The 12,308-nt window shown below is 67.6% G+C and overlaps 1 protein-coding gene and 1 long non-coding RNA gene across 2 annotated transcripts; both read right to left on the bottom strand.

The window, feature by feature from the left end:
* Positions 1-833: 833 nt before the first annotated feature.
* THOC5 (THO complex 5) lies at positions 834-11,475 on the bottom strand. Its single transcript, XM_035340923.1, has 19 exons — positions 11,276-11,475; positions 10,738-10,881; positions 10,216-10,329; positions 9,414-9,511; positions 9,175-9,321; positions 7,637-7,751; positions 7,008-7,140; positions 5,987-6,064; positions 5,620-5,660; positions 4,963-5,062; positions 4,375-4,483; positions 2,938-3,039; positions 2,718-2,814; positions 2,397-2,511; positions 1,932-2,035; positions 1,762-1,849; positions 1,538-1,653; positions 1,226-1,416; positions 834-1,036 (listed from the first exon to the last, which is right to left on the bottom strand). Exons 1-19 carry the CDS (start codon positions 11,369-11,371, stop codon positions 973-975), a joined length of 2,052 nt encoding a protein of 683 aa, XP_035196814.1. The 5' UTR covers positions 11,372-11,475; the 3' UTR covers positions 834-972.
* A 278-nt stretch (positions 11,476-11,753) lies between these two features.
* On the bottom strand, positions 11,754-12,253 carry LOC118175056. The gene is made up of 2 exons (XR_004754859.1): positions 12,123-12,253; positions 11,754-12,049 (listed from the first exon to the last, which is right to left on the bottom strand). It is a non-coding gene; the product is annotated as an uncharacterized LOC118175056 (long non-coding RNA).
* Between the last annotated feature and the right edge of the window lie 55 nt (positions 12,254-12,308).

Genomic DNA, 12,308 nt, shown 5'->3' with positions numbered 1-12,308 from the left:
GGCTCCTGCTGGCGTTGCTGCATGGAGGGGGGGAGGAGGTGGTAGAGGGACGGAGGGAAGCATGGCCCAGGGCAGGGTTAGGATTTGTCAGCCGGGGTGCACAGGGGGTGGCAGGGGGCTTTCTGAGGTGCGTGGCATCAAGGACAGGTCCTTCACCTCCCCGCTTTCCCTGGGGGAAAGCCCAGCTCGTGGGTAGGCACCAAGGTCTGCATGTCCTGGGGGTGCCTGCATGATCCCCAGGGGGGCAGGGGCTGGAAACGGGGCCAGTCCCCATCGCGATCCGCAAAGGCGATTTTTTTTTCTTTCTCTTTTTAAATCTCAGCTCCCTGGGGGCGGGGAGGGCCTGGTTTAACCTGAGCGCTGCCCTTCACTGCAGCACCACACCCGCAGGGGAGGGGAAAGGGGGCTGGGAGCCTTCAGGGGTGTTGCTTCGGCAAAAAATGCCACCTTGGGAGAAGCAGGAGGGACAGGGACCTGGGGTCAGGCATGGAGCACCAGCTCTGCCCCCAGGGCTGTGGGATAGGACCCACACCGGGGAACTGTGAAGGATGGAGGGGGACAGGTCGCAGCCCAAACCTCTCCTCCTGCTCCAGGGTTTGTGCTGAGTCAGCTGGCAGGCAGCCGGCACGGCTGGGCTGGGGCTGCAGTGCGGAAGCAGGAAGGGGTTTATTTTTATCCATCTCCATTCCGTTACCAAGGATCTGCAGCGGGGAGGGAGGGAAGGAGGCAGGGCCCCAGGCACGGGGGCTGGGGGGGGGCACAGACCTGCCAGGGCCAAGACAGACGGGACAGGATTGCCCCTGGGTCCCCCTCCCCAGCCATCACACACACCATTTTCCTTCAGTTCAGCATTTAATCCTTTTGGCTACAAAACAAGACCCAAAAACCTCAGAAAAGGAACTAAAACAGCGGGACGGGGACGCCCCTCCCTGTGCCAGGATGAGTCCCGGTCCCGGAGCAGCGCAGCGTGGCTCAGCGGTGGCTGAAGAAGCCCTGAGGGTAGTTGAACTTGAAGGGCTTCAAGCGCATGGGGCCCCTGTGAGAGGAGAAAAGGGGGAGGTTGGCCCACACGTGTCTGCTTCCAGCCAGGCATGCGGGTAAACACAGGCTCACAAGCCCGGTGCACCCCCAGGAAGGGCCAGGCAGCAAAAGGAAAGGCTCCAAGCTGTGCGTGGCTGTCCCCAGGTGCGGGGACAGCAATGCCACCAGGGCACGGGGCCCTCACCTGACCAGGCGCAGACACATCTTCTCCTGGGGAAACTCCTTGGGCCCCTCCACGCTGGTGTCGTGGGGCTCCGTCTCCAGGTAGACGTCCAGCACCATGCAGAGGCGCTGCAGCTGGTTGGTGAGGAGCTGGTAGCCGGGCTTGGGCCCCCACAGCTCCTTGTAGCACACGTTGACCTCGCTCTCCATTGCCTGGCAGGGGCACAGAGAGCAGCAGGGCCTGAGTGTGGGGTTCTGCTCCTCCCCGCCACCCTGTGGCTACGGCGCCAAGGGCACAGAAGCGCTGGGAACACCCCCAAGAGCCCCTGCTCACCCGAATGTTGTCGTCGTTGTTCCCGGTTCGCTCCCCTTTCCAGTTCAGGCAGAGGCTGAAGATGGGCGGCAGCGCCGAGTAGCCGGGGTTCAGGACCACGGCGGCCTGGAGCTTGGCTGAGCAGGGCAGGGCACAAACGTCACCCACGGCCCGTGGGGCCCCCTGGTGCGGGGGCGACGGGGACACCTAATAATGAGGCATTACCGGGGGAAGGAAAGGCCTACCTGTGCCCCTTTCTATCAGGGCCATGTAATAGAGGTGCGTGTCCTCGGCCAAGCCGGCCTCCAGCACGTCTTTAGTGTAGGGCAGCTCCTGCGGGGGGGGAGGCAAGAGGAGGAGTGAGCGGCTGCTGGTGCGGGAGCTGCAGGGGACACGGCCTCGGCGCGGCGCCTACCGCGTAGTCCTCAAAGGGGATGGCAGTCCACTTCACCAGGCGCGAGACGATCTTGGTGGGGAAGAGATGCTGGCACTCGCTGGAGACTGGCACCACGCCGTGCTCTGCAAGCAAGGATGAGGCTGAGCGGGGCAGGGGACAAACTCTCTGCAGGTGGCAGCAGAACCGGGGCCTGGGGGCATCCCCTAAGCTTCTGACACCTTCACCGAGTGCCCTGAGAGCAGCGGCAGCCTGGGCTGTGATCCTGCCCAGGCTGCTCGAGGGGCACTTGGCACGCCTGGGAACGCGGCTCTCCTACTGCCACGGCCTGAATTCACACCCAGCGCAGGGGTGGCCGGTCCCAAAGGCCATCGAGAGGGGACACAGCCGCCCTGTCCCACCCCAACAGGGCCCTCCCGAGCACAGAGGGGCGGTGGCAGCGCAGAGCTGTAGCACCAGGCAGGGGGCGTGGGGCCGGGCACTCACCGAGAGAGGCGAACTGCTTGTGGAGAGCCAGGCGGGACTGCAGCCTCGTCCGCAGCAGCTTCACCGTCAGCTCCATGTGGCTGGCGCTTAGCGAGTTGTCCGCGGTGACCGTGTGCTGGGGGACGAGGGGACGTCACCTCCTTGCCTGGGACAACAGCCCCGTCCCAGCCAGGGCTGCTCCACGGCTGGGGCTGGTGCCAGCTGGAGCCCCGGGCTCTCAAGGGGACAGGACGGGACACAACAGCCCCCAAAGCCTGCCCAAAACCCCGCCAGCCCTGCTCAGTGTCCTGTTAGAGAGGGAAGGGAAGGAGTGTGACATGCCTGAGGCTGTTCCTTGGGGAAGTGCAGGCCGCCCAGCTTCTGCACCCACACGTAGGGGTGCCCCAGCTCCGTCACGTAATCGCTCAAGGTCAGGATGCTGTGGGGAAGGAGGAGGAAGGGTCAGGCCACCCCGGAGAGCTTCCTCCCCGGCAGGGAGCAGGCTCCATCCTCCTCCTCCCCGAGCCCACGGCAGGACGGCGGCTGGGCGCAGCCCACTCACCCCACTTTGTCAAACTGGAACTGGTTGGCGGGGTTGGGGGTCTTCTTCCCGTGGTCTCCCGGGTACAGGCAGCTCAGGAGGGAGTCCGGGGAGAGCAGGTCGCTGGCGGGAGGGAAGAGGTGGATCACACAGCAGCACGGCCCCGTGTCCCTCCGGAGCACCCACTAACAGGCTGTGAGCCCGGAGACGGGGGGTGACGAGCCCCACTGGGTTTCGAGACCACGGCAGCTTTCCCCTAGTTCCACTCCGGAAGATCTCCCGGGGAGATCTCCTCCCCGGCTGTACAGGAGCCAAAAATCCCCGGGTTCCCAGGGAGCTGCTCAAAGGCACCCCAGCGCGTTAACTCTGAAACCTACTGATGACCACCTGCACAGGAACCCTGCGGGGAGCGCAGGCTGGGGGGGCTCGACCAGGGGTGTCCCTGCCACCACGAGCCTCCCCTAAGCAAGGGACCCCAAGGGACGCTGCCTTCGGGGGTCTCACCCAGGGCTAGGGGGCTCCTCGACAAGATTTGTCGCGGCAGGAAGGACGGACACCTGCCTGTCACGGAGGGGTTTGGGCCCCTACAGGGAAAAGCGAAGCCGGGAGGACCGGGAGGCCTCGCGGGGACAGCCTGGGAGGCAGCACCTGCTGGCGGGGGTCCCAGGCTGGCCTCTCCGGCCTCCCTCTTCCTCAGGCACCTCGTCCTGGCCCGGGAGAGCTCACAGCTGATCTGAGCTCCCTGGGCGGGCTCCCAGAGCTGCCACTTCAGCCAGTCCTCACACAAAGCAGGCTCAAGCGGTCCCTGGGGAGCCCACGGAGAGGCAGCTGCACCTCTGGTGCTCAGGACAAGGTGACCCGCGGAGCGAGCAGGCGGAGGGAGCTGCCAGGCAAAGGCTGCAGGAGGGAGGAAAGCGGTTTGGCTGCAGGACGGTGACCGCACGTGGACGGGGAGAGGTTCCCCACGGGCACTGCTCTCCTGCCCTGCCCCTGCTTCAGTCGCAGGACGTGGCAGAGGGAGGGAGGGAAGGGGGGAGGGAAGGAGGATGCTGCCTGGGGCTCCCACAACAGCCCTGGAGCTAACGGGGAGATTGCAGGGGCAGTGAGGTGGAAGCACTCCTCACGTGCAGAGGGGCAGCCGTGCCCTTCGGGGCCTCCCTCATCCATCAAAGGGCAAACCAGGACAGCACGTGGGCACCGCGGCTCTGCACAAAGGCCTCTGCGATGCCCCAGTTGAGGGGCTGAGGATAAAACCTCACCCACAGGCCCACGCCACCCGTGGGAGGAGCTGGGGAGGGCTCACCGGGCATCGCGGGGCTCTCAAAGCCCGCGGCTCAGCCAAGGGACGTTGCCACCACGTGCCACCCCTCGTGCCGTGTCACCCTGCTGATAGGACAAAGGGACAATCCCCGGGCTCTGCGCGGGCCCCACGCTCAGCCCCCACGGGGCAACCCTCACCCGGCGCTGACGGCGGTCGTCATCTCGACGGCGGTGGTCACCTTGGCCTTCACCGTCATGACGTTGAGGTTCATCAGGTAGTAGAAGGTCAGGTGCAGCACGTTCTCGTCTGGGCCAACAAAGGAGGGGGAGCAGCAGTGAGGGAGGGGGAGCAGCAGTGCTCTGTGCTCCGGCTGGGAGCTCCCAGGACTCGGAGCTCCCTGCAGGGACACGCACCCTTCTGCTGCCCCTGCTAGGCCAGCGGGGAACGGGGCAGCGGGGCCAAGCGGCGTGCCCTGACCTCTAACACCCCCCCCCCAGCATCCATCAGAGGCCCGAGACCCCACTAGAAAGAAGCTTCTAAGCAGAGGGATGAGGCTTCAGAGAGCAAGGTCACCCCACCCGCGTGGGCGAGGGGAGAGCAGGGAGAGCTGGCAGAGCTGCCCAGCGCCTCTGTTCGGCCCCCGCTGCAGGGCCACGCTCATCCCGGGGCCATGGGGCTGAGGGCAGGGACAGGGCCCCCCTCTGCTCCCGTTGCCCCTCTGCTCTCGTTGCTCCCTGACCTCCCGCCACCCACCTCCGTGCCGAGGGCCCCCCGCACCCGCCTACCTTTACACTTGAGGTCGACGGTGACGGACAGCGGGTGCCGCTTGAGCATCTCCTTGCGCTTGTCGTCCAGCTGCACGCCCAGCGTGGGCCGGCGCCGCTTCTGGGGAGGGGGACGGAGCTGTGGGCCCCGTCCCACCGCCCCTCGGGAGCCCTGGGCCCCTGCTCACCCTCCCACTGCCCTCTCCTTCCCTTCCCACCTCCTCATTTCCCCAGCCCCGAGGTCCTTCCCTGCCCGGCCCCCTTCCCGCACCCACACCTGCCGACGTTCGGGGCAGGTGGCGAGGCGCAGGGACTATTTATACAAAGTGGGGCAGCCCCAGCAGGAGAGCTGCAGGGCACACGCTGCTGCGGGCGGGATGCGAGCGTGGAGGGGCGCCAGCAGGGCAGGTTGCCCCCCCCTCCCTCCACCCCCCGCCGTGCTGTGCTCAGGGCAGACGCTGCAACGCAGCCTCTCCCCTCCCGAGGGGCACCCAGGGGTGCCCAGCTGCTCCGGCACGGCCAGCTCTCCCCCTCCCCTGGGACCAGCCGGATTTAAGGCCCCGCACGCTGCCAGCGCCCAGAGCCGGGTCCCCAAACGCTCCCAGGCCCCGCTGCCCCCCCGCCTCCCAGCCAGCAGGCGCACGGGGCCTGGCCCCGGGGCACGGCGCTGGGCCTCACCGTGGTCTGCTCCTCCTCCACGTCAGAGTCGCTCTCGTCATCTGCCCAAAGAGAGGAGCGGGACTGAATGCCGAGGCGAGGGGCTTTTCCCACACCCAGCTCCTCTCTCTGACACCACAGCTCCCCCCAGGGGGGGTGGGCGCCCCCCCACTCGCAAGCAAAACGGATGCGACGCCCCGCTCAGGAACCGTTCCCCCGGTACCAGAAGTCACTCCAGCAGACGAGGGACCACGAAGACTCTCAGGAAGGACTTGGGCACAAGGGTGATCAGCAGCCGGCTCTCCATCCAGCACCTCCAGGCCAGCACCCTGCCCAGAACACCCCCGCTCCTCCACCCAAGCCTCTGGCTGCAGCAGCACCCGCTCACCCTGCGAGTCCTCGGGCGGCTTGTACAGGGCTTTGGCTTCCTCCACGCTGCCTTCGATAGCCACCACCAGCTTCTTATCTGCACGGGGACACGCACACAAAAACCAAGTCACGAACCCAGTTCCACCCGGGACAGGCAGTCAGCAAAAAGCTTTGGTGCGAGGTGGCAAGACGGGAGCCTGAGGGGGCGACATCCTGCAGAAGCAGGTCCCCGTGCGGCATTTCCTAAGCCTGCAGGAGGGAATCCAGGCTGCAGCGCTGCCCCGAGAAGCTCCAGCCCCGTGGCTGCCCCAGGCAGAGCCCCACGAAGCTCAAAGGGGGGGGTCAGCAGGAAGCAGCAGCTGTCCAGAGGGTTCTGCGGGGCCACCACGGGGCCGGAGCTCCTGGCAGGGTGGGGTCGGAGGAGGCACAGAGCTGGGGTTGGAGGGACTGTCGCTGGAAGCCGCAAGGACCAAGGCTATCGAGAACCAGGAGGGGCTGGGGTCTGAATAGCACGAAGAGGGAGCAACGAGCTGCCAGGCACTCATTTTTAGGGGTGTTTTAGGGGTGTTTCTGCCAGGCACTCATTTTTAGGGGTGTTTTAGGGGTGCTGAGCAGAGGGGCTGCAGCTCTTGCACAACCCGGAGACGCAGCCGGCCCAGGGGGATCCCCAGCCCTGCTGAGAAATCCTGAGTCAGGGAGAGCTCAGGGAGCACCACAACCAGCCCCCCCCCGCCCCCCACAGCTGGCCAAGGCGGGGGGGACGCTTTCAGGTGGGCTGCAGAAGGCAGCACCGGCACCGGGCGGGCTCGCAGGCCGCCTTTATCCCCGCCGACCTTAGTGTGGTGCTGAGGAGGGGGGGCGGAGGCGGGCAGGCAGCTCCGCCAGCAGTTCTGCTGGCCAACGGAGCTGAGCCAACGGAGTTTCAAATGCTGCTGCCTCAGGGTGCAGCCTCCGGGCTCAGCAGAACCCGGCAGGACGGCCCGCACCTCCCCGGGGCAGCGCTTCCTGCAGGCACCGCGTGAGGTGCCCCCGGTGCTCACCGCAGGCCTGCCCGTAGGCGCTGGCTTGGACGAAGAGAACGTAGAGGGGCGGCGGCAGGTGCCGGGCTGTCTCGTACTGCTTGTGCGCCTGGTCGAAGGGCATGAAGAGGTACTCCTGGACGGGCAGGGAGGCCTGGGGGGGACGACGGGATGGGTTTCAGGACCGGGGATGGAACGGAACCAACGCCCTTCGCAGCGCCTCCCTCGCCCCCCGGCACGTGGCAGAATGGAAGGCAGCTGAGCAGCTGCGGTTAAACGTGAGGGACAGGCACAGCAACCCCCCGGGGGGCTGGCAGCTCGCCCCAGCTGGAAAACTTCTGGCTGTGAAAATAACCCAGTTCCTCCTCCTGCTCCTTCCTCCCGAGGCAACCCCAGGGGGCTGGAACCGCGGCCGGCTCTCTGGGGGAGGTCTGCGTAACGAATCCTCATCCGCGGCGCTGCAGGAGCCACCGCAGAAACAAGGAGGCTCCGGAGGAGCCAGCGGGGCAGGGAGCGGCTCGGACACGTGCGCTCGCTCAGCTGGGACCCGACAGCCCCTGGTGCCACGCTGAGCAGGAGGGGACAGCCCTAGCACCGCTCCTGGAGCACGACAGCAGAGCTCTCCCTTCCCCGCAGAGCTCAGGGAGTACCTGCATAATGCTGTTGAGGCGAGGCTGCAGGCTGCTCAGGTACTCCTTCTTCACCTCGATCTCCTTCAGGATCTTCTCCTTGATGGTCAGGCACTCCTTGTACCTCTCTGCCAGCCTGCGGGGGGCGGGGGGGGGTTGGTTAGCGCCACGCAGCGCAGCTCAGCAGCCCCAGGTGCCCGGAGCTGATCCGAGTCCCTGCGGGATCCGGGAGAGCTGCCGCAGGGATGTGCAGAGGGCTCGCAAGGCCAAGGGCGAGCGGAGGCAGCCAGGGACTCAGAACAAGCAGGGAGAGGAAGTGGAAGCTGAGCCTGGTGTTGTACCAAGCGAGGGCAGCGAGCTTAACTTCCCTCAGCGGCGCTGCTCCCGCGCCAGCTCTGCTGGCGGCGCCCAGCGGGTTCACCCCGACCCCGCGGAGCCCCCGAGGAGGCTTCTCCTTGAGGAGCCACGTCAGCGGGTTGCGAGGTCGACTCCTGAGAGTCAGCCCAGCAGGAGAGCGCGCGGATCTCCATGCCCAGCTGGAAAGCCGAGGGAAACGGAAGCTGGCCACGACTCGGAGCCCTGAGCGCGCTCGGGCTGAGGGAGAACACGCCCAGCCTCGCCGCGCGCGCTGCCACCTCTCACCCAGCGGCAGGGACAGCTCAGAGTTCGGGCGTGCTGCCTGCAGGCACCTGCCTCGGCCCGCGGAGCTCACCCGCTCTCCTCTCCGGCCCCTGCTCCCCGTCAGACACCAGCACCCGCCGTGCGGGACGCGATACAGAAAACGTAATCGTGCTGGGTCAGCGCACACCGAGCCCCCCCAGCGAGCAGCCCCTGAGTCCAGCTTCCGGACGCCGCTGCTCAGCTCCCTGCAACGGAGCCGGGGAGACGAGCAAAGCTCTGTGCCGCCAGCCACGGAGCAAAGTCCGAGGGACGCCCGGCACGCCATGGCAGGACCGCAGACACCAACGCGACAGCCGTGCCGGCAGGGTTCGGCACTGCGTCGCCTGAGGAACCCCGGGGGCCGGATCCTGCCTTAGGACCGAGCCGCTGAAACCCGCTCCTTGCCCCACGGCACAGCAGCGCTCGCTTCGTCCCGCGCGGCACGTCCTGAGGAGCTGGGTTCCGGATCACTGCACCTCACTGCCCGTCCCGCTGGGCACCCTCCGGGCAGGCACAGGGTGCTCGTGCCACAAGTGCCAAGCTCGAAAATTCATTTTCTCCTTTCTGTGCCCCGGAGCCGCCGAGCACGGCCTCAAGGAGACAGCGGGTTGCTCAGGACGGCCGAGGACACCTCGCTGCCCATCGCAGAGCACGGGGAGCGGTCCCAGCGGGGCTCCCCTCCGCCAGGCACACCGTGAAAGCTCCCAGCTCTACCAAAAAGGCCCCAGCAAGCCCAGCCCTACCCAGAGAGCGCCTCCCTGCGGCAAGGACCCCGTGACCGTTACCTGCCGCTTGCTTTACGCCTTCAAAAGGGCGTTAAGAACTTCTCACTCGTGCCCGCCTCGCCCGGCAGCCCGCGGAGCCCAGCCCACGGCTCTGTGCGGGCAGACCCGACCCACCTCTTGCGCTGCTCCAGCTCCCAGTCGAGGCGGGCGAGGGTCTGCTGGTGGGGCTCGGTCAGGGTGATGTCTGGCCGGCTGATTTCGGTGGGGGCCTCGCTGTAGAACTCCTCCAGGCTCACCAGCTCGATCTCTTCGTGCTTCGATCTGCAAACGCAGAGAGACACCGGGTGAGGGAAGGGGGCAGGGGAGGGTGGCAAACTCACAGCCCCTCCTTCGCCCTCCCCGGCCAAGCTCACTTGAACTCCAGGCACTTGGTGATCTCTTTCTGCAGGTGCATCACCTCGTAGAGCAGGTTCTGGAGCTGCAGGTGGTAGGCGTCCACCTTCTGCTTCGCCTGAAACACAGACACGGCCGCTGACCACGACAGACGCAGAGCGGGAGGCACGGGCGGTGACAGCGGGGCTGTGGGGACGCCCTTCCCCGAGAGCCCGAGCGCACGGAAGCGCTCAGCGGGGTGACCGGGGGCGGGCTTTTACCCCACAAAAGTCACTGAACCCCGCACAGCCCCCGGCACCACCCAGGGATGACAGGTTTGGGGGTATGCAAGCCTTTAGGGGGATGAAAGAGACGTTTTCAGGGCTGGGAAAGCAAACGCTCAATGCCTCAAACTGCTCCCGTTCCCTTTCAGGGACGCAGCGTCCCTGGGGACGAGAACAAGGCGGTCGCGGCCGGACACGTGGGCTCAGCCTGTCCCTGTGCCTCTTTCCCCAGCAACGCACTGGAAATAAACGCTCCTGTACCGCGGAAACCTCTTTGAGGCACCTGGGGGAAAGCCCTGGAGCCCGTAAGCCACGTTTCTCAGGCCCGCAGCTGAGGCAGAGCTTCCTGCCTCGCTGCTGCTCCCGACGGGAGACGTTCCTCCTTCGTAACCCGTCACGGTTACAGCCTCTGCTGCGCCGCAGAGCTTCCCGGCAGACCTCTAGCGCGGCGAGCACCGCCTGGGGGGGCTTTGCTCTGCCCACCCGCACCCCCCACACACAGACGCGGCCAGCAGCCTGGCCGCCCCCCCCGCCCCGCACCTCGTGGGTCCGGCCTCACCTCGTGGGTCTGGTCCCGGCCCTTCTTCAGGCGGATGTGCGCCAGGCGGTTGAGCTTCTTCAGGGTCATGAAGTGCACGCAGCTCTGCACGCGCCGCTCGTCTATCTCGGCGGCCTGGGGGCAGGAGGGAGCTGTGGAGCCCCAGGGGCAGAGCCCCTGAGCTCTGCACCCCTCTGCAGGAGCAGCGTCGGCGTCACCAGGAGCTGCCAGCGCCCCAGGCCACCGCTGGGCATCACCAGAGGGGCTCCCAGCACCACGGGGGGCTCAGCGCCTTCCCCGGGAGCCCCGATCCGCCAGCACGCATCCCAGCACAGCCCGGCCGCGCTTCACGTGTCAGCGACCAGTCCGTGCTACGGCCGCTCGGCCAGAGGCCGCGCGCCCCCTGCTAATTAGTATTTTATTTTATTCGACGCGGGCTGCTCCGTTTTCCTAACTCTCCCCCAGAACACGGCTTCTGCACCTCCCGGAGCAAGGGAAAAAGACCGGAACGCGCTGGAAACCGACCGCCGGGGCTTTCCTTACGTTGTCCTTGATGCCCCGGCTCTTCAGCTCCTGGATCTCCGCCATGAGCCGCTGCAGCTCCCGGCAGGTCTCCTTGTACAGCTCGTAGTCCTTGATGGGGTCGCGCAGATCCACCTCGCACTCCTCGCTGTAGGACCGGGCATCCTGCGCGGGGCAGAGGCCGCGATTCCCTCCGTTAAACCGGGAGCTCGCCTCACCCCGCTGAATCGCGAAGGGTTCGCGGACAGAAGGGCAGCTCGGGGCCCGGGGCAGCTCAACCCCCCCCTGCGGGACTCAGGCTGCTTTGCGTGCCCTCCTGGGCTCAGGCCCGGTGCCTGCGCTTACCGGGCTCAGGGGCTGCTACGGGGGAGGAGGGGGGCGGCTCCTTACCGGTACCGGCCCCGCGGTGCCCCGGTTCCCGGAGCTCTCCGGGAGCAGCCCGTGCCCCGGCAGGCCTCGAGGGCCCCGGCAGGGCCCAGCCCCGCTCGCTGGGCCCGGCCCCGTGAGGGCCCCGCCGCTCCCCTGAGGGCCCCGCGCCGGGCCCGGGCCCCGCCGTTACCTGCTCGCCGTCCGCCTTGCCGCGCTTGCCCTCCGCCGGGGCCCCGTCGGTGCGGATCACTTTGGGCTTCCGCTTCTTGCTGGCCTCCGAGGACATGGCGCTGCGGGCGGTGCCAGGGGCCCGGCCCCGGCCCCCCCCGGTCCCGCTGAGCCCCCCCGGTCCCTCTCGGTCCCTCCCGGTGCTCCCGGGCCCGCCGCACGCCGCCGCCCGGAAGTGACGCGCGGAGCAGACGAGAGGGGCTCAGCGGGGGACAGAGCGCCGCCTAGCGGGCAGTCCTCCAGCGGGCACCGACGGCTGGGGGGGCGTGGCCTGAATGTTTATAGGCGTGGTCTGTTGTATGTGGGCGTGGTTTATACGGGCGGGGGCGTGGTCTGCACGGTGTGGGCGTGGCCTCAGGCCCGCCGGCGCGCCCGCGGCGGAGCTGCTTGGGAGGGGAGGGGAGGGGAGGGGAGGGGAGGGGGGTGCCCAGACACGGAGAGCGGCAATTAAATATTTAATTGGTCCCGGCTCGCAGCCCCTCATTTGCACGTCATTAGCGGTAATTAACAGCAGCTGCCCCGCCTCTGCAGCCCCTCCCCACCCCCCTCCCGGACCCCACTGGACTCGGGGGCTGCCCCAGCCCCGGGCCGGGCGCTGCGGCACCCCATGGGGACGGGGACGCGGGACTCGGCCCCCCGCTGCCCCCCTTCCCCCCCCGCCCCGGGTCCGGTCACTGCAGCGGGGAGATCTTCAGCGGGATCATGATCCGCGACTCCATCGTCCGGATGAGCGGGACTGGAAAGCAGAGCAGCGGGGTCACGGCGTGCTGGGGGCAGCGGGGGGGCCGCCCCCCGCCCCGCGCGCTCACCCGTGTAGTACACGTTCTCGTCCCAGCCCCGCTTCCGCCACGCCGCGTTCCTCGTCTCCTCGCGGGACTGCAGGTCCTTGTAGGCTGCCGGGAGGGGAAGGCTCGCACCCAAAACCTGCCGCGGCCCCGCAGCGTGCACGGGGGGGCAGAACCGGGGCTGGCACGGCGGCGGCAGGGCGGTGAGAG

This window comes from Oxyura jamaicensis, chromosome 15 (assembly GCF_011077185.1).
Source record: "Oxyura jamaicensis isolate SHBP4307 breed ruddy duck chromosome 15, BPBGC_Ojam_1.0, whole genome shotgun sequence".
Classification (NCBI taxonomy): Eukaryota; Metazoa; Chordata; class Aves; order Anseriformes; family Anatidae; genus Oxyura; species Oxyura jamaicensis.
The sequence above is the reverse complement of the archived record's forward strand: the minus strand, read 5'-3'. Positions and strand labels throughout refer to the sequence as shown.

Bases quoted from the DNA above. Each gene is read 5' to 3' on its own strand.
- THOC5 (XM_035340923.1), bottom strand. From the start codon at position 11,371: ATGTCCTCGGAGGCCAGCAAGAAGCGGAAGCCCAAAGTGATCCGCACC. The intron at 3,040-4,374 runs GTGAGGGTTGCC...CCCTCCCGCCAG, and splicing joins ACGACCGCCGTCAGCGCCGG to CGACCTGCTCTCCCCGGACT. The intron at 2,036-2,396 runs GTGAGTGCCCGG...CCTTGCTTGCAG, and splicing joins CAAGCAGTTCGCCTCTCTCG to AGCACGGCGTGGTGCCAGTC.